The sequence below is a fragment of the Nothobranchius furzeri genome, chromosome 18 (genome assembly GCF_043380555.1).
Source record: "Nothobranchius furzeri strain GRZ-AD chromosome 18, NfurGRZ-RIMD1, whole genome shotgun sequence".
NCBI lineage: Eukaryota > Metazoa > Chordata > Actinopteri > Cyprinodontiformes > Nothobranchiidae > Nothobranchius > Nothobranchius furzeri.
In genome coordinates, this window is record NC_091758.1 from 17330247 (window position 1) to 17354382 (window position 24136).

General features: G+C 40.5%; 3 protein-coding genes across 3 annotated transcripts in view; all 3 read left to right on the forward strand.

Moving 5' to 3' along the window:
• slc39a8 (solute carrier family 39 member 8) overlaps window positions 1–15942 on the forward strand; it is a 47902-nt gene extending 31960 nt beyond the window's left edge. Inside the window, exons 5-8 of the mRNA XM_015969370.3 lie at window positions 2320–2490; window positions 13373–13583; window positions 14859–15043; window positions 15595–15942. Of these exons, the coding sequence (XP_015824856.3) occupies window positions 2320–2490; window positions 13373–13583; window positions 14859–15043; window positions 15595–15741 (714 nt within the window). The 3' untranslated portion in view covers window positions 15742–15942. The remainder of the gene's footprint in view (window positions 1–2319; window positions 2491–13372; window positions 13584–14858; window positions 15044–15594) is intronic.
• An 892-nt stretch (window positions 15943–16834) lies between these two features.
• Window positions 16835–18679, forward strand: nat8 (N-acetyltransferase 8). Its single transcript, XM_015969373.3, has 2 exons — window positions 16835–16965; window positions 17779–18679. The coding sequence occupies exon 2, from the start codon at window positions 17786–17788 to the stop codon at window positions 18464–18466; it is 681 nt and encodes a 226-aa protein (XP_015824859.1). The 5' UTR covers window positions 16835–16965; window positions 17779–17785; the 3' UTR covers window positions 18467–18679.
• Window positions 18680–19885: 1206 nt separating this feature from the next.
• LOC107391882 (probable N-acetyltransferase CML1) lies at window positions 19886–23942 on the forward strand. Its single transcript, XM_015969374.3, has 2 exons — window positions 19886–20042; window positions 22753–23942. The coding sequence occupies exon 2, from the start codon at window positions 22755–22757 to the stop codon at window positions 23427–23429; it is 675 nt and encodes a 224-aa protein (XP_015824860.1). The 5' UTR covers window positions 19886–20042; window positions 22753–22754; the 3' UTR covers window positions 23430–23942.
• The last annotated feature ends 194 nt before the right edge of the window (window positions 23943–24136 follow it).

Here is a 24136-nt window from a genome sequence, read left to right on the forward strand (position 1 = left end):
GCTAACATTTAGCTAACAATTCTAACGGTGAATTAGAAGCAAATAGCCTGCTCTAAAAATATCTCAAGCTACTTTTTAAATTACCAACAACTCAATTTTACTATGAAATATGTGTGTGAAGGGAATAATGAGTCAATTGTGGTGTTTTAATTCCTTCAATGTGTAATGGTTTAATTTACATGTTAATTAATGAACCATGAGACATGAGATTCCATAGAAAATATGGAATCAACCTTATGGATCTGTGGGTACTTTTTAACCAGAAGATTGGAACTTTTTATTGCAGGGATTATGTAACCACTTTGTACTAACTCAGAGACAACAGAAGAGAAAGTCAAGTTTTAAAAGTTTAAAGATGTATTACTAAACAAATTAAAACTAGACTAACTTTAACACTAAATGTATGGTGTTACTAGGGTGAAATGAGACGGAGAATGGTGTTGTGTGGAATGTTGTTCAGAACCAGCAAATCCGAAGAAACGATTAGTTCTGGTGGGAGTGAAGGTGATGTCTTCACGCTAAGCTTTGATTAGGAGATTCATAAACACATTCGATGCCATTCTTTCGGTCTACGTACCCTGGTGGAAGTCCCCGTCTAGATCAGGAGGTGTAGGGGCCCAGCTTGGACCTTTCTGGAGCCGAAGCTTGTAAAACAGCAGCGGCAGCTGACCAGTCCAGTCTTTGAGATACTTCTGGGTCACGACAGTTTATCGGCATCTAACAGATGCAGATGTGACAATGTATCTATCTACTTATCAACTTGCTGAATTTGGCTCGTCTTCACTTGTAATCTAGAATCTTCTGATGCTGATCCTTATCTGGCAACAGCCATGAAACTGACAGAACGGGAGTGAGAAAGTCACCTCTTGTTTAAAAAAATGGACTGCTGTGCCCAGATTTGATCACAGGATGTCGTTCATTAGCCTGGCCTGCCAGACTCCTCCTCTGTTTAATTCTGCACAGAGAAATAGTCTGGTGACTCACAGGCAGAGAGGCACATGAGGGGTGGGGCTAGGCAGCTCAAAATTAACCAATCAGGAAAAAGACGGAAATACTGACTGTACCTTGTAACTCTGTAATTTTTTAGCTGTAGTCAAGAATGGCGTCTGGCAACGGCGCAAACATCTTTTGTTTTTTAGAAGAAATGGGTTTTGCGCTTCTACTTGTGGTTTTAAAGACATTCAAGTAATTTAGAACAGAGGAAAGAGCCGCAGCGAACTCTGCTTCAGTCGCCATGTTCATGACAAACTCGGTGTTGTGGTGTGTAACGTACGCTACTCAGCGCTGATTGGCTCGGTTAGAATTCTCACAGGGTGGGGTTATTTGAATAGGAGAGTTCCCAGACCTGTTCTCTGTGCAGAATTAAACAGAGGAGAAGTCTGGCAGGCGAGGCTAGTCGTTCATACTTCATTCTTACATATTGGACCTTTAAATATGGTTTAACACAGAAAAACAATTCCATTTAAACAACTAAAACAAACTTTTTAAATTCTTCACACATAAATAAATATCAGCGATAAAGAAAGCAAAACATTCCATTTTTGTCTTTAAAACATTAAACAAACATCTGGCAGTTGTTGTTAAAGATGTAAATTCTTTGTATTATATAACAAATATATAACATTATAAAAATAATTTACTAAAACATCATTCTGATACCTTTAATTAGCAAAAGATGTGCAAAACATCTGGTTTTACTGATTTTTTTCACAAATATATTGAAAAATGATGCTTTTCTGGGAGAAATTCCTCAGTATGTCACAAAGTCCCATAAATAAAGAAGTGAGCTAACAGAGATAGTGCCTACAAAGTAAAAAACCCTTTAGTAAAAACTGGAGACACTTTTGTCTGATTCTCATGCTGAGATTGTAGGAAAATGCAGATGGTCAGACACTCACATAGAAATGGTGATTTTACGGTTCCAGACTTTCGTCAGCATCAGCCTCATGTGGAAAAAAACATTTGTCTTCCCTGAACTCTATCTACGTTCCCTCGACACGCCTGACAGGATTAGTAAATATGATTAATAATGATTAAAAGAGCAGATTGAACAGCTGTTTTAAAGACAAATGAATAAAACCATCAGACTTTGCTGCATTCTTTTCAAGTTTTTCAGATGACTACAAACAGTGATTGCCTCATACCAGGTATTAATATGTTTAGTTCTCTAACAGGACATTTAATCTGTCCTTCAAAGTAATGTATCAGGCTGTTATCAGCGACAGGTTAGGGTGGGGTAATTAATAAACACTGAGTCTTCTGGGTCATGCAGGTAAACCTGTGGAATCCAGGCTCTGTCATTGGATTTTTGTGTTTCAGCACGGCCACAGCCACTTCGGCCCGGTAGAACCACCTCAGGAGAACTATGTCCAGAATGGAGACCTGTGGGCAAAGAAAGACTCTGTAGTTCTGACCAGCATCAACACCATCACCACCGATAGGAGTGGCTCGAATCTTGAGCTCTCACGTGAAAGCATGACAGCTTCCCAGGTACCATCTCACCTTCAAGCCTTTATCTGTGTTTAGGTATCACGTGGGAGTAATTCACCGAGCGTTTTTCACCGATGAGACAGATCCTGGCAACATCTTTAGAAGAGGAATGTGGTTAGAAAAGCTTTGAAAGGCTGAATAACCTGACGCCCGGTGGACACAGAGATCATACAGTGAAGTGAAGCTGCTGGCCTCCATCCCCTCTCAGTAAATGCTGCCATTGTCAGACTCGGACACAAAGACCCCCTGTGTGTCTGTGGCTTGTCAAAAACTCTGTTGGCCACCAAATGCCAGGGGCTCTGCCTGCTCTCAGATTTTATATTTACCCTAACCCCAGCAATTCAAATAATAACAGCTTTGTTGCAAAACAATATTTTCCTTTAGATGTTTCCTGACTTCAGTAACTGTTTCATGCAGTGCACTGGGACGCAGGTCGTATCTTTAGTTCTAGCAGCACGTGGGATGATTTGGATCACATTAGTCCGGGTGTTGTAGCTGCTCCCCCTGTGAGCTCTCCTTTCTACAGAAGTTTGCATCTATACAGGCATTCTCATTTAGCCCTGTTTTTGAACTTTGCTGTAATCCTGCTGCTCTCTCAGCCAAGGCCACATTAAACATGCTGCACAATAGTTTGTTCTCGAAAATTGGACCAAGAGATTCCAACATGTTAGAAAGTTTGGATTTATAGTTAAGAGTGGTTGTGGCATGCTTCTGAGCAGACTTGAGTGCTCTTAACACCACACATGGCAGGAATACCTAAGATAAGATAAAACTTTATTAATCATTTACATGGAAAATTGTCTTTCTGTACCGTATCAACAGTCATAAAAACCTGTGAAAAAACTGAGAGGACCAAAGACCAATGAAGGATATTGTGTGGCTGTGTTTGTTGACTTGGCTAAAGCCTTTGACTCTGTAGACCAGTGGTTCCCAAACTTATTTAGCTGCGCACCCCCTTCTATGTCCCGACCATGTCAACGCACACCCTTGCCCCCACATCAGGACATATATATATATATAACATTCAATATCATTACAATTTCTGTTTTCTTCATCCCGCTCCTGCCCGCTGAATTTCTGACCATTACGGCCCGCAACCGCAACGTGTGTTACACTCCCGCCCGCACCCGTTGTGTGCATGTCTACTCCCACCCGCAGCTGCAAAACTCAGAGAAATTATTACCTCACAATAAAAGAGATGTATTGAGTTTGCGTCCTCTCTGGTCCTGGAGAAAACATGTCATTTTATAGGCTATACCAGGGGTCGGCAACCCGTGGCTCTTCCATCCATCTGATGTGGCTCTCTGTGCTTGTAATATAATGAATGGATATTTTAAATAAATCCTTTATACTTTACTTAATTTTATGTCTGTATGTCAAATCTAAATGTAAAGATTGTCTGCGTAAATCTGAACAGTTCCAACCTGGTCTTACTGAGAGACCGTGTTGACGGGTCACGCTTGTGCGTAATCATACCGGCGTGTTCTGAGCTGAAGAGTGAGATTCTGGGCTTCTCCTCAGACGGCTCCTGGATGTGTCGCCACATTGGAGACAGGAACAAGCACTATTCAGCCCAAGTTTCATAATCAGGGAACATTTTCTAAGTGACAAGTCTCTCTGACAGACGGTTTGGAAAACACTCGCTTCAGTGGGAGGAACCTTCCCGCATGGATCTGGTTCTGCGACACGCTCCAAGCCCCTCTCCACATCTTCAGCTCACTGTGCACCTTACGTACGCGCTGACAGCGAGCTGCGCTGAGCAGTGTCCAGCTCAGATGTTCAGATGGGAATCTTTTCTTGGGTGATTTAGCTACATCTGCGATTTGCGTAACGAATAAAATGTCAGTTCGTCTGCATGCGTCGGGGTAATTCTTTCTATTCTTCCTCCGTCAAGATAAACGGTCAAATACGGGAACTATCCGGTCCACACAACACAAGCCCTGCTTTTAACTGTTTTTCCGTGACTGTAAATGAGAGAAAAACAAATTGATCGGATCCTGCATGTCTTTTAACACATTGGTCAGGATTGACGCACTTTGCTTTCATTTAGTTTTTAACCCTTTAACGCCGATGCGTCACCAGGATCACCGGTGACGCATCGGCGCATGTAATTTCAAATAACTCCTCGCTACTTAAACTATAAAATTCTTTTAAAATACACAAAGGAGCTACTGTGTGGTGCTTAAAGGGGTAATGAAATCAAGGCCGTTTCATATTCTATTCTCTGTAATCAGGCAGTGATCGAGGTCACTAAGAGAGACCTGATTGGAGAAACTCCCCCAAATGTCTGACTTGCCTTGCTTTGGTTTTTGTGTCATGAAGACCTTGTTTCAGCTTCTTTTCAACATCAGTTGTCGACTCCATCATACTCATCCCGATCCCGCACTTTTTCTTTTAGCCGACCGTTCCCGCCCGCAGCAAAGTTCACACCGCCCGGCCCCGCAAGATTTGTGTTGGGTCCCAATCCCGATGCAGCCCTCTAAGCTTGGGCACATGCAGAGGACACACACACGCGCGCGCGCTGCTATTGACAGCGTGCGCAGGCCGAGCGCTGAAGCTAGGGCACATGCGGAGGACACACACACACACATGCAAAATATACTTGTTTTCAATTACATTTATTGGTCCCACTTACATTTTCTTCGGCCCACCCACAAATGAGTTTCTGGCTACGCTAATGGTGACATATGACAGACTTCTTTGAGCTCCTCAGCCATTACACTTTTCATTTCGCGCACCCCCTAGCGGCAGCTCGCGCGCACCACACTTAGGGAATCCCTGCTGTAGACTATAACATCTTACTTAGCAGGACCAAACATGTAGGACTTTCTCAGGCATCCGTGGCATGGTTTGGAAGTTGTACTGCATCTTAGGCTGTACGCAAACAGTGAGAACAGAGGGTTACCAATCTGCTCCTCTACTTCTATCTATGGGCGTTCCTCAAGGATCGACACTGGGCCCAACCTTATTCAAAATCTATATTAAAAACATTGTTCATGCTGTTGACAGTTCTCATATATATTTATATGCCGACGACACCATTTTATATGCATGTAGGTCTTCCTTGAGTGCAGCTTTGTCCTCCTTGCAGCACAACTTTAATTGTCTTCAACATGCCTTCTCCAACCTTCGTCTTCATGTAAACACAAGTAAAATAAAGTTCATAACTGCATTGCTGGTTCTTTTTTAAAACACAGAAAAGGTTTCTTTTTACCTTGCTGACAGTTTTGTTCATGGCTGCAAACCTCCTCAGAGCTGATGCTGATGGTGGCGTCACTTCCTACTCCGTTTATCCGTGGGCAGCAGAGGACGTTGTCGCCCTCTACTGCCCGCTCTTCCCTCACCAATGATGCAGTCCTATGCACGATCCAATGTGTAAACCCCATCATCTCTGTTCATGGAAGTGACGCCACCATCAGCGTCAGCTCTGAGGAAGTTTGCAGCCACGAACGAAACTGTCAGCAAGGTAAAAAGAAACCTTTTCTGTGTTTTAAAAAAGAACCAACAATGCAGTTAGAAAAGCAACACAGCAAGAATATACCAAAGATGTATAAACAAAGTTCATGATCTTCAACCGTAACTTGCCACCCTAGTATTGTTTCCCTGGATGGTACAGAACTACAACTTGTCAGTTTCTATAAGTATTTGGGTATCTGGCTTGACAGCACACTTTCATTTGGCATTCACATTAATTCATTACTTTCTTAAGTCAAGTCAAGAATTGGGTTTCTATGTTGCAAGCCCCCGCGTGCTGCAACGAACGGATGTCACGATGAAGGAAGATGTGAGCGGAGGGCTGCTGATGCGAGTGGAATCGAGGCAGGAGAACACAAGAAGCGGACCAAAAAATGGGATCATCAAGAGGATATGAAAGCTTCTGTGGGGAAGTAAAAACTTTGAATGAACCTGAAACCATCTTGCTAAGTATAATGACAACATTGTTTTGCTATTTGTGATTTGCTGATACATGCAAAATGATTCGCAATGCAAACTGCTTCGCCATACAAAATGCTTCGCTATGCAGATAAGATTGGCTGTACAAAGGAAGGGTATATAAGAAGACTGTTAATGAGGAAGAGCAAAAGAAAAGAAGAAGAAGAAGAGGAAGCATCTCCTTTCAACGGAGAGATTTAGATAGAGAAGCATCCTCAAAAGGGGATTTATAGCTTTTAACTTATGCTTTTGCATTTTTATACTTTTGAAATAAAGTTTTTGAAAAAGAATCCTCTTTCTCAGTTTTTTAAAGGACTCTTTTTAGCATAAGAGTAGGAGCCTCAACCAAACCCTGCAACAAAGGTAAGCCACCTTCTTACTCACACCTGAGCTTCAGGACTTGTATCAGGTTGTGACAGATGAGAAAAGATACCTTAGGTATGAGAGCTTAGCCTCTCCTCCCCCTATGGTAGTGGGACATCCTAAGGGTAATAAGCCATAAATGGTTAGTTTGTTCAAACGGGCTCTGTTCTGCACGTGTGAAAAAATTTCTGTCCGGAGTCCGGAGGTAGGAACAAAAGGTCTACCTCGCAGAAACTAGCTCGGCTCTTGCGAAAAGGTCACAGTGAGCACGCACATTACACAGGGTATCAGAATTATGTAATCCCCATGAATAGTACATATTTCAACTGGACCTTCTTCAGCCTACACAATGAGGTGGGCCTTCAGCCACAAGGCTGGGAACTACATAAGATATGGCACACCCTATATACCGAATGGGTCTATCAGGTTCCTAACTTCAAACATCCAGAGGTGGCGCAGTGGATGAAAAAGAATCAATCTGCTCCCACTAACCTAGACACAGGGTTCCATGCCTGGAACGAAGAAACTAGGAAGTGCTTAACTAAAAGGGCTAACGATAGTGCCTTATGGCAAGGAGGGGAGCCGCTCAGACTAAGAATAGCAGGGGCATATTACCAAAAGGGGACAGCCACCCCTGATGACAAAATTGAGGCAGACTCCATTTTCGAAGCAGTAAATGAAATGATTAGGCCAAGCCATAAGAAGGATTACTATCATAGTCCAACTTGGGCTAGGAATTACACAATAATGCTTGAAGGATGTCAGGCCAAATTCTGCAATAACACTAAGGGAATAACTAGAAGAATGTGTATTTTTTGGTACTCGCAATTATATGGCCAACTGTAGGAGGCATGCGACCTGACACGCTAGGGGATAGGGAATTTTTTAAACCAAGACCCCCTTATTTGTATATAGCCACTTTAGGAAATGGAGAATTGAGCTACAAGGTCTTGCGTGGATACATGCAAAGGAATATACCTGAGGACTATACATATTATAGGAAAGGTATGTACGAAACGTATCCTATGATGTACTGGTACGGGATGGGATATAATAAACAAAGGTATGATTATTATCCCCAGGACACTCGGATTGAGGCAGAGACCTTCGAGAGAAAATTAATAGGAACTAAGATGCTGGTAATAGAGAATGGACAGCTCTAGGTCAAGACATCGTGGTTTACTGTAGAAAAAACAAACACGTGGGAAACAAATAACACCAAGATGGGGAATGGCCTTTTGGACTGTATGATGATCATGGGTGATAAAGTAGGAGTTTTGGTGCCTCCAGGATTTACCGCTCCAGGGACAACGAAGTGGGGAGCATTCAGTCTAGTAAATTTTAATTAACGGACTAGGCATAGATCATCATGTGTGCTTTAACGAACCTAGAATAGGTAAGAACCCTCAACCTGAAAGATACACAATTGAACACAACACACCCAAAGAATTCCCTGACTTTAGAGCGCACCCAAACTGGGATTTAAGAAGTGGATACTGCTCCCCCTTCCGTAGGAGCATAGATGTAGAAGAGAGAGAATGGTTCGATTATTGTGCCTACGGAGAAAATGGTACACTGAGAGGGGTGAGCTTAATTGTAAGAGGAGTAGGCGAGATATTAGCAGACACCGTCATGACTGTTTCTAACACTGTGGTCAAGGGTACCAGTGGTTCTATAGGAACAGCGGTGAGAGGGGTCAGAGAAAATATAATAGCCCCTGTTTGGGAAGCATTGTTCTGGCCGTTGTGCGCTATTGAAATAATGGCCGGAGTCATTATTTTGTTAATAGGAGTCATCTTATCCTGCAGATATGACAGGGAAACAGCTGGACGGAAAAAGGGGAACTGGACAGCAGAACACCAGGAGGAAAGCAGAGGACAGGAAGTGGTGACATCACACCTCCTCCACACAGGGTCTTTAAATGTGGAAGTCTTACACAACAAGCATTCAATGAAATTGAGCAGCCTGACAGCTACACTGATAACGAGAAATAATGGACAGTCAGTCTCTGACAGACAATAAACCGATTGTACAGAAACAATATGAGGCTGGCAACGGAAACGCAGAGGAAATGGAAACGGGAACCTCAGGGTCGGTTATTAAGGAAGAAGATGTGCTCATCTTTACTGATCCTGATATCCAAGAACTTTTCGGAGAAGACCACGGGGAGTCACTGGAAACAGTGAATCTGTCATGTTGGGATCGAGTCTTTTGACCCACGACATGCAGAATCACGAAGAGACAAGGTGAATAAAAATAATATATCTTTATTTGAGTTTGACAAGGCTGGGGAGACGTCGGAGGAGGGCGGTTCTGGCAGCGTTCTGAGACAGAGAACAAGAATGAGTAATGTAAAGCAGACGGGGAAGGTGTGATAGAATAGACGCTTACGGATTCCAGTAAGGTAGTGGAGCGCTGAGAGGGTGGCGGGTCAGGTCTGAGTGGTAGCTGTTGGAGGAGGCTGGGAGCTGAGCACCGGTTCCAGGAGCGGGCAGGTGAGCGCAGGAGAGCAGACGGCCAAAGGGAGAAGCGGTGTGGCGGGTGGACAGGAGATCCGAAGGCGCCTTGTTGTAACAGGTGAGAGTCCAGGTTGACGAGCTGGTAACAGGCAGATGAGAGTACCTGGGCAGGAGAACGGATGAAATGGGACAGGTGATGACAAGGCTTTAACAGGCAGAACAGGATGCAAACAACTAGAAACAGGTCTAGATCTGGTGTATGCTACCCAGTGCGAGTAATCATCAGGCACTGGTGAGTTGCCACACCGCTCCTTAAATCCCCTGCGAGCTGATGAGGGAATTCGCAGCAGCTGCTCTCCGGGGGTGCCCACCTGCAAACAGGAAAACTCATGGAGAGGTTAGCTACACCCATTGTGACAGTAACCCCCCCCCCCCCCCCCCCCCAAAGGCCGCCACCTGGCGGCCAAGCAAAGGAGGAGGAGGAGGAAGCCCGCGCTGCATCAAAGTCCCGGATGAGGGACGGGTCATCGATCCAAGATGCTGGGATCCATTGCTGATGTTCCGGACCATAACCCACCCAATCGACCAAGAACTGGTGGCCCCGACCACGGGGTCTGGCCTCAAGGAGGCACTGGACACGATAACCAAGATCGCCGTTAGACAGACGAACAGGAGGAGGATCAGGGGCTGGAGAAGGACACAATGGACTCGATGAGACGGGCTTCCACAGAAAAAGTGACTCAGCAAATTACGTAAAGCTAAATTAGAACTTCTTGGAATTATTGACAAAGACACAATTTTTAGCACAAAGACTACAAATAGAAAACTTTGAACATAGTAATAAATCAGGTAAATTTTTAGCTAGCCAATTAAAAATAAATAAAGAGAGAAAACTACCATATCTGCCTTTAAAGACTCAACTGGGAAAATAGTTTATGACCCTGAAAGAATAAACAACACTTTCAGAGACTTTTACCAAACTTTGTACTCACCACAGATAAACCCATCAGATGACGAGATCAATGAGTTCCTTGACAGGATAACACTTCCTAAATTATCAGACAGCCAAGTTACAGTCCTGGACTTGCCACTAACATCAGCTGAGCTCCAGGAAGCCCTTAAATCCATGCCTAATAGGAAGGCTCCATGTCCAGATGGGTTTCCAGCAGAGTTCTACAAAGAATTCTGGATCATTCTGGCTCCAATATTTTTCAGAATGGTGAGGGAAATCGAAGAGAGCGGCAGATTACAGCCAAACATGAATTCAGCCAATATTAGTCTCTTGTTAAAACCAAGCAAAGACCCTGCATTTCCTACCAGCTATCACCCAATTTCTCTTAATGTTGATCTCAAAATAATTTGTAAAGCCCTGGCAAAAAGATTAGAGAAGGTAACCCCCTTCATAATACACCCTGACCGAACTGGTTTCATTAAGGGTAGACAGTCATCCACAAACTCGTGTAGATTACTTAATTTGATAGATTTCTCTTACAGTAGAGACATTGAAACTATTATATTATCTCTAGATGCAGAAAAGGCTTTTGATAGAGATAACTGGAAGTTCTTATTTGCAACTTTACATAAATTTGGTTTTGGGAACTTCTTCATAAACTGGCTACAAACATTATACAATTCACCAACAGCATGTGTCAGGACAAACGACCAAATATCAGCTAGCTTCTGTCTTCAGAGGGGGACAAGGCAGGGATACCCACTCTCCCCCTCACTGTTTGCTATTTTTATCGAATCACTAGCGGCAGTAATTAGGCAAACAACAGATATTAAAGGGATAGAGTGTAAGAAAATAGAACATAAGATCAGTCTTTATGCAGATGATGTTTTACTCTTTCTCCAGAATTCTCAATCCTCTCTCTCCCATTCAATAGAACTGATAAACTCTTTTTCAAGAGTTTCAGATTACTCTATAAACTGGTTAAAATCCACAGTTCTACCAATTAATTTCTCTTTTGTCAATTTACTTAACACACAATTGGAGTCAGGGAATATCACATACCTGGGAATTAATATCTCTCCCAAGTTGGCAGATCTAACCAAACTAAACTACGTCCCACTTTTAAAGAAAGTGGAAGATGATCTTGCAAGATGGAAATCCTTACCGATATCACTCATGGGGAGGGTTGCTACAATTAAAATGATGGTCTTACCCAGAATAAATTACTTATTTTCGATGATCACAAACAAACCACCAGCTGACTGGTTTAAATGTCTGGACTCCTCAATTACTAAATTCCTTTGGCAGGATAAACCTCCACGAATTAGCTTAAAAACACTTCAGAAGACCAAAGACAGAGGAGGACTGGATCTACCCAACTTTTATTATTTCTTAGCCAACAGGCTGCAATATATACCAAGATGGTTGCAAGATAACCCACTAGATGAGTCATGGTTAGATATAGAACCGACACTTTGCAATACGATAGAGCTTTCAGACTTACCATTTATTAGCTCAAGCATAAGAAAACATGAAAGCTTCAAAAGTATTAGTATCAGCACCTCTCTGACAGCATGGTGGGAGTATCTTAAAATGACAGCGTCTTCACTAATACCATGCAGACGCACACCTATCTGGAATAATCCTGATATTTTGCAAAATAACCAAATGATGAAACTTCCGGACTGGAAAAATAAAGGGATCCTATACCTGGAACACATATATGAAGGATTGGACTTCATCCCATTTAATCGAATAGTCTCCCAATGTGGAATGGATAAGAATAGCTTTTTGGAATATCACCAAATTAAATCTGTAGTCAAACAAAAATTTAGGCTCAATAATATAGAATTACAAACACCACCAAGGGTATTTGACTTCTATAATCTCAAACCTCCCAAACTACTGTCTAAAGTTTATAAGACACTGTCCAAAATAGACGATAAAATTGCAATCCCTATTGAAAAATGGGAGGTGGATCTATCAGTCGGTGTGACTTTGCGGAAAGTGACTTTGCGGACCTTAAAACTCCGGTTTTGTCTGTCCACACGCAGACACCCAAAACGGAGAAAACGCAGATCTTCACTTTGGCCGGAGTTTTTAAAAAGATCAGTTTTTGTGTGAAAAAACTCCATTTTCGTGTGGATGACAGGCCAAAACGTAGAAAAATATCTACATTTTGGCAGATCCCCGGCTACGTGTGGACAGGGCCTTAGAATCCTGACTCTAACTTTTAATACTCTACATGGTCAAGCTCCTCCCTATATTACCGAACTGTTAAAGCCTTATGCTCCAACCTGAGCTCTCAGGTCCACACACCAGAACCTTCTAGAAATTCCAAAGACCAGATACAAAAGTCGAGGTGATCTCTCCTTCCAGACTGTTGCACCCCGACTTTGGAATGATCGTCCTTTATCCTTACTTAGTATTGACAGTCTGGACACTTAAAAAACAGCTGCTTTTACCTAAATATTTTATGTTCTTATTTTACTTTTAACTAGAAATTGAAATCATCTTTCGTTAGTTTTATGATATTTATGATCCTTTTATAATTTCATGACTTTTTTTTCCTAATTTTAATGTATTTCTGTTTTGTTTAAGATCATTATGATTTTATGACCCATGATTTGTTTTGTTTTGTTTTTGATCTATGTGGAACACTTTGTGAATCTCTTTCTGTGATGAGTGCTATATAAATAAAAATTACTTACTTATTTACCAACTAGACTGTGATCCTCTACAAACACTCACAAAAACTGGTTTCAATAGCTTTAATGTTCTGATGGTCTGTTTTCTGCAGGTCTGGGCTGGACTGAACCTTGGTATCAGCAGATAACTTATCCGACCTAGAAACCTCTACCCACAGCTGCTGAAGCAAAAGGATTTAGCTCTGCATATAACATACTGTATTTAGGATGGCTTGCCAGGCAATCAGCTTTTCTTTTCCTAAACAGTAAAATAATGATTTACTTATTAATAACAACAAATGTACCTGCTTTATCCAGGTTTTTGTGACAAAAATTAAACCAACAAGCAAAGTTCACCTCTATTTCTGTATTATTTGAACTTTGCTATGTTTAGTGTTTTCTCTGAATCCATATGTTTGCTTTGACATGTCCAAACACCAGTAATACTAGAGGCTGTCCAACTTTCACCACTCCTGTCTCTGTCCCAGGAGGTCCAAGTGTCAAACAGTGTGATGTGCCACTGGCTTCGTGGGCAGCACATCTCCAGCATCAAGACGGTGGCATGGATGATAACTCTGAGCGACGCGCTGCACAACTTCATCGATGGCCTTGCCATAGGTGCGTCCTTCACCGTGTCCGTACTGACTGGGTTTAGCACGTCCACCGCCATCTTTTGTGAGGAGTTTCCCCATGAGCTGGGTAAGTGGGAACCAATGGATACAACACTCTCGATGTTCAACCAAAGTTTTCTTCTTGATCAGAGTGCACATGTCAATTTTCCTCAGAACAATACCCAAAATCAGGATGTTTGCATTACCAGTGGTGTTATCTGTCTAGCAGAATTAGTAAATTAGGAGATCACAGAATATAAAAAGGTTTCTGCTCTTTAGAGGAGACAGAAATGCCTGGATGCAGTGGCGTGTCCAGGCCTATTAAAACAGGGTGGCCCAGGTGGGGCCCTTGCATGGGTGGCATTTATGATCATCCCTCAAAAAATCACTCTTTTTTTTTTATTCCAGGGAATTTGTGAGCTCCAAATTGTGACCAATTTTCTATCTTCATTTTCTTTTTGGAGCTGTTTTGTAGTGGTTTGCTAGCCACATCTTGGTCCATTACCGCCACCAAATGAAGTGGAGTGGAACTAGGACCAGGATTCAAAATACTGTTTATATCAATATGAAAAATACAGAAATGTTCTGTTGGCCTGTAGATGGAAACCAGTGTTAAAAGTGTATGCTGCCACCTTCTGTTTTGGGGTTTATAACCTCAGGACTTTTGTGGACAATGGAAAATCAGTTTCAGTGAAACTAGGTGGAGTGGCCAATCAGATCTCAAGGGTGGCATGTGCTACTGCATGCCACTCCCTGGCCACGCCCCTGACTGGATGTATCAAAGGTGGGCGTAACAGACATGGGGATGCATGGGACATGCCCCCCCCCCCCCTGCACTTTTTTCAGCCATCAATATGCAGAAACATATTTTTCCGAGCTGTCTTTAAATGTACCATATTATGCGTACACATGCGAGCATAACAGGTGCTGCTGAGCAGAGGAAGAGAAGCATGCCACAGGGCCAAAAAGGAAAAAATATTTAGGCAGTTTTTTTTTACAAAGTTCAGCAATGCTGCTGCATGCAGATAATGTTTGCTACATGATGGCTAGTTAATACCTAGTTAAAAATGTTATTTTACTTGTTTCATCCCTTCCAGTACGCTTTCATTTGTGTTCAGAACTCGTGCTCACCTTGACTTTCCACATGTTTGAAATAAATATTTATTGCTTTGCTACAATAGAGCAGATACGGGACAGGTCTTCAGGTGAAAAGAGTATAACTGAGAAATATATCTATCCTCTTTGGGTTTATGTATCACGCGTTTTCTGACGTGAAATAAAATATTTTTGGATTCCATTGAGAATCGAGTAAAAGTCTGAAAAATCTGCTGAGTTCTGTTTCTGTGTTTGCTTCTCTCTGTAGGAGACTTTGTTATCCTGCTGAATGCAGGAATGAGCATCCCACAGGCAGTTTTCTTCAACCTGATGTCGTCGGTGTCATGTTACATTGGCCTTGTGTTTGGAATCCTGCTCGGAAGCAGCTTTGCTCCCAATGTCATCTTTGCCGTCGCAGGAGGAATGTTTCTGTACATCTCACTGGCTGACATGGTGAGTCTTTAAACAAAGCCCAAAGAAAAACTAAAATAATATATTTTACAAACTTTTAGAAGAAAACTCCCCATACTGACTGGTTCCTGCTTTAGACCTTTTCACAGTCAGCTGTTTTTGCTGTGAACGTTCCTGCAACACCTGCTGCTCAGACCTGGGGAGCAGGTGTGTTCTGTAGGAAACAGAGGTCATTCGTCAGCTAGAGGTGGATGTTTTAGACCTGCTGCCCTCAAGTGGTTACCGGTACATGTAGTGTCTGAAAATGTAAACATAAACAAGAAAAGTTTGGTTCTTATAAAACATTTATAGACACATGAAACAAAAATATCCAATCATCTTCCTCCCCATCTGGGTTTTTGAGAGATTTGGGTTTATTATGAGCTTCACTGGTTTGTTGGTTTGGGACCTTTTATTTAATTTATTAATGACAAAATAAAAGTTTTTAGTTGCTGAAGTTTTGGCTCTAGTCAGGGATGTCTTTGTGGTTAATACAGATTCTCTTCTGGTTCTGTGTTAAACTCTGATTTGTTTTTGTTTTTTTTTTATTTCAGTTTCCAGAAATGGACAGCATAGCAAGAGACGAGCGGAAAACTTCCACCAAGATCATCTTCTTTCTGATCCAGAATGCAGGACTGCTCACGGGGTTCACCATCATCCTGCTCATCACTCTGTTTGCAGGAAACATCAACCTGGGCTAATAAATGACTGTTGTCAGCTGGGCAGAATGAATGTAAAATAAATATTTTGTACAAACTAAACCAAATCCTAGAAGAATAAAGATTTTTTGTACCGTGAGACTGTTTTAGATAAATGCTTACTCCACAAGTGTTTTTTTACAATCAATAAAGAAATCTAATGAAGTATGTTACAAGGAGACAATAAATTGATTTCAACTTTAATTTACTGTGTAATATTTTCTGTTTCATTCTCATGTGTTATAAACTATTTGCATCAGTCAGAGAACATATAGCAAAAGTCCTTATCAGCTACTGACTAATCTCCCACAAAATAATTATATTTATATGAAAACTCAGTTCATTTGGATTTTTGGGCCATGGACTCTATGGGTTTTATACATATTTGGTAAATCAGATTGTTTATTTTCTGTTGACCAAAAAAAAAAAAAAAGGCAGAAAAGTTCATGTTATTTAAATCTAACTAATACTGCTAATAATGAAAGGCCAATTTACAAACCCAGTGCTTGGTTAGACTTTTACCTAAAATAGCAGTGAAGCTACTTATTCCACAAATCTGTGTAATCACAGTAAATAAGAACCTTTGACTCACTGTTTTACACCACATAAGGGTGTTTTTATTTTTACAATCAACCTGTGTAAAATCCAGTGTAATATGTTTTAAAGAGACAATAAATATGTTGGTCTTTTTTTTAGTTTGACTCTTGTATGTATGACTCTTGTATGTATTAGTTAAACATTATTTGAATGACCCAAATCATGCATTTTAAACACCTTAACTCACACCTGTCATCATATTGTTTCCCAACCAAAAACTACCACATTCAAAACTTTACAGTATATATTTATTAGCAGAAGGACTTATTGAAATAAATGATTTTGGATCTAATTTAACCCTTTAAAATACGTAAACACATGGTGCGTTCGTGTTTTATTGTACACAATGTTTCTTTTCACAGAGGAAAGCAAACGTTTAGTTACAGATATATTTATAACGTCTGCCTTAATACTTACTTAAAACGATGGTTGCCTGCAGCTATGATGGTGTCACTTAACGACGGATAAACTGTTATCACAATAACAAATACTGCTTGACCTTTCTCATCTCACCTTGAATTCCGAGGATCTTTGAATGCATCACTGTTTAGCCAGTAGCTCAGTAGGAAAGCAGGAGCGAATTTCGGCTGCATGAGGTTCACTGTAGCGCTTATATATTATCATAAGAACGTAAGTAACTCATTTTATTCAACCTTTTTAGTTTTATCGTGTTATTTCTGTCTCATTAGTCCCCGGGAGGCGCAGAAGCTGCGTTAGTCTAGCTAGCGTTGATGCTAATTTCTGTAAGCTAATCTAACTGTTTTTATTTCGTAAAGGAAACGCGACATTTGTCATCAGACTATAATACTCTACTTCCTGTTGTAAAATGAATTATAAGATCATGTCAGCCTCATCATGTATCATGAGCACAAATCATCATAATCATAACTGTGTTTTTTTGGGGGGGAGGACACGATGTTTAATTATTTACGTCGTTCTCATTTAAATAACTGAAGAGTTTATGTTATCGTCAGTGGTTAAACTTCAACGTACATTTACACGTTTAAGGACTTATTCTGTAGTCTGTTGTTGGTATAAACAATCCACATCTCAAGGACAAAGAGTGAACTGTTTTTAGATCAATCTCATGAGCACCATGAATACAGTGCATGTGAGCTGAGAGAAATACTTGTTCTTTGTATTTATGCATCTGGAGCTCTCTGAAGGAAACAACTATATTGCAAAAATTTATTTATATTGCAGTTATCTGAATCTGCATCAGATTAGTCAACATGTCAACTAGGGTTAAAGACAAAATTTTGATCATGGACTCGATTTTGACAAAATTATTTATGAATTTTTTTGAATGAGCATCTTATTTATAAATATTAAAATTATAATAAATTGATCGTTTAAATAGGAATAACTTCTGCAGATATCACAATGAGTGAAAGTCTTTGGTTTTCTGCTTCTTACATTTTTCTTTCCTGTTCTGTTGGAAAGCTGAATCATGGACAACATTCAGATCAGGAAGTACCGCGATGAGGACGCTGAGAGCGTGAAAGAGCTTTTCATCCTGGGGATGAATGAGCACCTGCCATCGTCCTTCATGCATGTCCTGAAGCAGCCTCTGACCCAGATGGTGCTCATGGTTTCATTCTGCGCTCTCATCGTCAGCTCTAAGTCCTTTATGCTTCCCATCTTGGCCGTCACCCTCCTCTTGGCTGCATCCCGGCAGATGCTCGTCTACATGTTTAATGGTTACATTAATGCATCCCTGAAGAGTGACCTGAACAATGTCAGTGAGACCTACCTGAAGCAGAAGGACTCATGTTATTGGGTGGCTGAAAGTGAAGGGCGTGTGGTTGGGACAGTGGCGTGTCTTCCTGCTGAAGATTTGCCCGAGTGTCTGGAACTGAAGCGCATGTCTGTGCGACAGAGTCATCGTGGGATGGGTATCGCTAAGGCTTTGTGTCGGACGGTAGCGGATTTCACTCGAGAACGGGGTTATGCTGCTATTGTTTTGTACACTTCCATGGTAGCCACTGATGCTCAGAAACTGTACGAGCACATGGGCTACATGAAAATTAGAGAGTTTCCCGTGCCTGAGTTCTTTGCCAGAATCATAAACTTCAATCTGATTGAGTACAGACTTGATTTACATAGAGTAAATTTAAGGGACTCAAAGTGACATGACTATTTATATAAACAATCACCAAACCGCTTAAAGTTCACCTGAAGTGGTCTATGTAGTGTTTTTGTCTTCTGTCATTTAACTAATTAAATCTAAAGCGTCATCCAAAGTTTTCCTGAAACGATGAAGAGTGTGTAAAGCAGCACATCGTTACTCCTGCTGTAAGGTAGCTCATTAGCTGTACTGCAACATTAAATTTATTGACCTGAAGTGAACAGTTTGACTACAATTCTTAAAGATAAACAACCAACTGAAGACGATTCAGAAGTATAAATAAATAAAAAAGTCAGAAAATATAAATTATTTCAGTTAGCCGGGCCGCTCCGGTCATCACAGGATCATCGGCTAGCAATGCCTACACCACGCTCAGGACAATCCAGACTCTTCTCATGCATCGTTCCACAAATGTGGAATGGCCTACCAAGCACTACCAGAACAGCGGCTTCCTTTTCAACTTTCAAGAAACTCCTGAAGACCCTGCTCTTCAGAGAGCATCTTCTTAACTAGCACCCTCCCTGCACCCGTCCCCCCTCTCTACTGTCCACTCCTTGTTCCCTCCTCTCCATGATTCATCATGCTGCCTCATTGCCACCTACGAGTGACTGGAAATTGATTGTTGTTATTGTTGTTAGTCTCAACGGCAACATGCCGATTATCACTTGTAAGTCGCTTTGGACAAAAGCGTCTGCTAAATACATAAACATAAGCTAGAAAAAAGATTTTAGGTGAATATTAGAGATAGGACAACCCAGCTAGTTGTTTTAATAAAGTTAATACTTAGAAAATTGTTGAGCAGGTTATTTTCCTAGGTTATGAGACAACAGCAGAAATGTGTCTAGATATTGTGAGAGAATATACTTTTACATGCTCAGACTTATTTAATACATATAAATATGTCAGAACCAGGACCTGTAAAAGTAGCTTGACCTTGGATAAGTGTACTTGGTTATAACTAATGAAGCTGTGTCACTAAATCTTAATTTTACCAGAAATGAAAGTAAAAATTCTGTGATTACATAATGTGATAAAACTGTATTTGTTTGAAAGTGATTATTTTGATTAATGTAAAGACTATAGGAACCCCTTGTGTATAAGGGGACAAGTATAGGACCAGCATGCACCAGGGTGGATCTGGGGTCTTTTTATGAAGCAGTTAGATGAAATGAATGAATGAACAAATGTTTAGAATCATATATATATATTTTTATGTGGACAATGGAATGATGTTGCCTGTGTACCAGAGATAGAAACTCGAGTCACATGATTTGGATGCAAGCTTCAATTTTGGATACTTCTGAACTGACTTGATTAAATTTTGAAATATTGTACAGTAACCCTATCGTGCATCTGTGGCTCTTTTTATTATTTTGAAAGGGGGAATGAATCGCTTTGACCGGAAGTTTGTTTTTATTTTGAAGGAGCTAATGAAGTAATACTGAGTGTAGTCGCGCACAGTAAAACCGCCTATACGCTAACTTTATTATCAATTACAGATTGAGTTGACCCTTTGTACCATGTTATCTTAGGTGATTGTTCGTATTCAGGAAAGAAATTTCTGTTCATCATATCTCAGGTAAGTAGTATTACCGTTCTATTTAGCTATACCAAGCTAAACCCTCGCTAGCTAGGATCATTCTAGCAGGAGTTTGCTAATGTTGCATTAGAGGAGCTGCTTTTATTAGCGGTGACTTTATTGTAGGGACATTAATAAAGAAGCTGAATTAGTACGCGACTTAAACACTTTTCAAAGTTGTTCCGACTAACACTGGCAAATGTAATGACATGGAATTACAAAGTCGGCTATTTAAACTGTTGTAACAATCCTGGAGGAGGTGTTGTGCCATAAATCGACTGGCTGCCAAAAAATGATTAGCCACCGCGGGATCGCGCACGGTTTAAGTAATTGCAATTCTAGACGAAATTCCCCAGAATTTCGCCTTAAAACTCAGCGTATCTAGCAATATGGACTTTCAGAAAGCAGAGATAACCTCATCCGGTACTTAAACAGATGTTTATCGCGGATATTAGTTTTTCCATTTCGGAAGTTGTTGCTATTTGTCTTAAACGTTCACAATGAGGATATATTAATCCTTTTTTCAATATTTGCGATTGAAAGATGGTTTGTGGTAAGAACTGGCTTTCTTTATGTTACAGCCTTGATACAAAAAATTAAATAAACAATGTAAAATGGCGCCCTGTATTGAATGTAAAGTCAAACGTTGTATAAATGTAAATAAACAATTCTCCAGCAATTTGATTTTTTCCCTCTTTAGTCCACTTGACATGGAGCCACAGTTAACTAGTTTGGGGCACATTTTTACTTGGAACTGATCAAGCTTTGGCTTTACAATGACACTGTGTAGGTTACTACACATAACTTTGCTCTATTTAAAAGTAACAAGATAAAAGCACTTCAGGACATAAAGTTAAGATTGTCACTTGCTAAATAGTGACTATACCCTCCTGTTTACCTATAAAAAACACCTCAAAATATCTTTAAATTCTTTATTGATGATTTAATTGTAGACAACAAAAATGGCATTTTACTTGCCAAAAAGTGATTGAATCACTCAGTTTTTCATGGACCCTACATGGGCCTTGTTGTCTACATTTGTTTTGCCACTTTTGGGGTGTTTATGATGATACAGTAGACAGTATGAGTACAATAACATCAACAGATAATACATAAAACCCTTATTTGGCCAATTTTAGCCTCCATGAAAAACATTGTTGTCTACAATTGAATCATCAATAATGAATTTAAAGATATTTTGAGGTGTTTCTTATAGGTAAACAGGAGGGTATAGTCACTATTTGGCAAGTGACAAGCTTAATTTTATGTGCTGAAGTGCTTTTATCTTGTTACTTTTAAATAGAGCAAAGTAATGTATAGATAGTAACCTACACAGTGTCATTGTAAAGCCAAAGCTTGATCAGTTTAAATACTATTTTTCAAGTAAAAATGTGCCCCAAACTAGTTAACTGTGGCTCCATGTCAAGTGGACTAAAGAGGGAAAAAAATCAAATCGCTGGAGAATTGCTTATTTCCATTTATACAACGTTTGACTTTACATTCAATACAGGGAGCCATTTTACATTGTTTATTTATTTTTTAGTATCAAGGCTGTAACATAAAGAAAGCCAGTTCTTACCACAAACCATCTTTCAATCGTAAACATTGCAAAAAGGATTAATATATGCTCATTGTGAACATTTAAGACTAATAGCAACACTTAAAACAACTTCCGAACTGGAAAAACTAATATCCACGATAAACATTTGTTTTAAAGGGACTTACGGAGTTTTGAATTTTTATGCTCGTGATTGCCTCCTCAGGCCAAAAGCGTAACGGCAGCTTCAGTAGTAGGCTCGTGCACGAGGCGTGCATGCTGTACGTGCACACTCCTTAACAAAAATAACAGCTGAGACAGTCCCGTGTGTGTGTGGCCCGGAGGACAGAGGACAAGAGAACGCGCAGCTAATTAATTAAATAATTTGGTTCTGTACCTTTCTCTTCAGCACAGCCGACAAAGGTTTAAGATGGATCAGTCCAATTGGCATTACGGTATAATTAGCTAAACAGAAAAGAAAAAGTAACATTTATTAATAAAGTAAAATGCCCATAACGTAAAACTACAAACAGAAGATTTACTAACAGCTATCTAAGGAGCTTTGAAAAAAGCATCTGGACTTCTTTGAGTTGCTTGAAGACGTTTCACCTCTCATCCGAGAGGCTTCTTCAGTTCTAAGGTCAAATGATGGAGAGTCCCAGATTCAAACCCAGTGGGAGTTTCCCCCCCGAAGAGGGAACAAAAGACAAAAGACCCCCTGATGATCTTCTACATAAACACAAGGGCATAAACACAAAACCATCATTTCAAAACTGCATTTTGTGTTTACTTGTGTTATCTTTGACTAATGGTTAAATGTGTTTGATGATCAGAAACATTTTGTGTGACAAACAAGCAAAAGAATAAGAAATCAGGAAGGGGGCAAATAATTTTTCACTCCACTGTACATTTAAAATCTTAGTGACCAGTTGCCCTGTTATGTACTGATGGCATCATATTTATTAGTGGGTTTAACAGATAATAACACCCCAATCCGGGTTTCTAAAAGACAGATTCATTCATTCTAATGTATGATTGAATTGTTACAGACAGCTCACTGATGAGTAATAAGCTGCTTGAACGTTTTATCCTCTTCTTTATGAATACAACAAGCTTTAACTAACAAACTGTGTCACGTGTAACTAATTTAACCTGTTTGATTAAAACATTCAGACATGGCCACCGTTCAGATCAGGAGTTACAGAAATGAGGATGATGAGCGTGTGAAGGAGATCTTCATACGGGGGATGAGTGAGCACCAACCTTCATCCTTCATGCACACCCTGAAGCAGCCTCAGACCCAGATGCTGCTCATGTGCGTGTTCTGTGTGGTCATGGCCAGCTCCAAGTCTGTCCTGCTTCCCATCATGGTGGTCACCCTCCTCCTGGCTGGAGCCCGGCAGATGATCGGCTACATGTTCAAAAGTTACATAGACACCTGTCTCAGGAGTGACCTGAACAACGTCAGTGAGACCTATCTGAAGAAGGAGGACTCATGCTTTTGGGTGGCTGAAAGTGATGGACGGGTGGTTGGGACAGTGGCATGTCTCCCTGCTGAAGATTCGCCTGGTTGCCTGGAGCTGAAGCGCATGTCGGTGTGCCGGAGTCATCGTGGGATGGGCATCGCTAAGGCTCTGTGTCAGACGGTAGCAGACTTTACTCGAGACCGAGGTTATTCTGCTGTCGTCCTTCGCACCTCTGTGGTACAGACTGATGCTCAGAAACTGTACGAACACATGGGCTACAGGAAGATCAGAGAGTTCCCTGTGCCTGAGTTTATTGCTAAAATCATCAACTTCACTCTGATCGTTTACAGACTTGATTTGCAGAGAGATGGGGAGCAGGAATAAAAGGGATGCTTTATATTGATTGTAATAAATGTAGAAATGTGATTACTGGGAATTTGAATTTCATTGTGCCAATGCATAAATTATTTTATTGCACAGTGATAAAGTGTTGTTTTCACTATATTGTTCTATTTTTGATAATGAGATGCTTATATTGCATTTACATTGCATGCTTTAATTAAATGGTTTGTTAGATTCACTCTGATGCAGACTTTAGTGTTTGAATAATTATTTGACACACAGTTTTTTAGTTCCTGATGGTTTGTAGACTCCTATAGAGATATGTTATCTGCAGCTTTTCATTTTGCATCACTTCTGCAGGAAATTTAAATAACTCAGATATCTGTTTAGCTAATTGTGGGGGGAAAGCTATTTTTGGTCATTCAGGAGTTTCCCATTAGAGATGGAACCCAGATAGGCTTGTTGCCCGCATGTGACACAGGAGACATCCAGACCTGGAAAAACTGTCCAACAAATGTGACAAAAAATAAAAATACATCCAAACTTTTTCTTAAACCTGTTAACAGTTTCAGATGTGGGAAACGTATTTTGAGGTTTTAAACATTTAAAAGGGGCTATATTCTTAGAAATTAGAATTTATTCTTAGAATAAAAATGATCAACTTTAAAACTCCTGTCCCATGTTGTTTTAATAACCAAAAACAGATGATATCAGTTCAGAGATGAAGCGCTTATCCAGCTGGTTAAAGG

Excerpts from the sequence above, each read along its gene's own strand:
- nat8 (XM_015969373.3), top strand. The coding sequence starts at position 17,786 with ATGGACAACATTCAGATCAGGAAGTACCGCGATGAGGACGCTGAGAGC.
- LOC107391882 (XM_015969374.3), top strand. The coding sequence starts at position 22,755 with ATGGCCACCGTTCAGATCAGGAGTTACAGAAATGAGGATGATGAGCGT.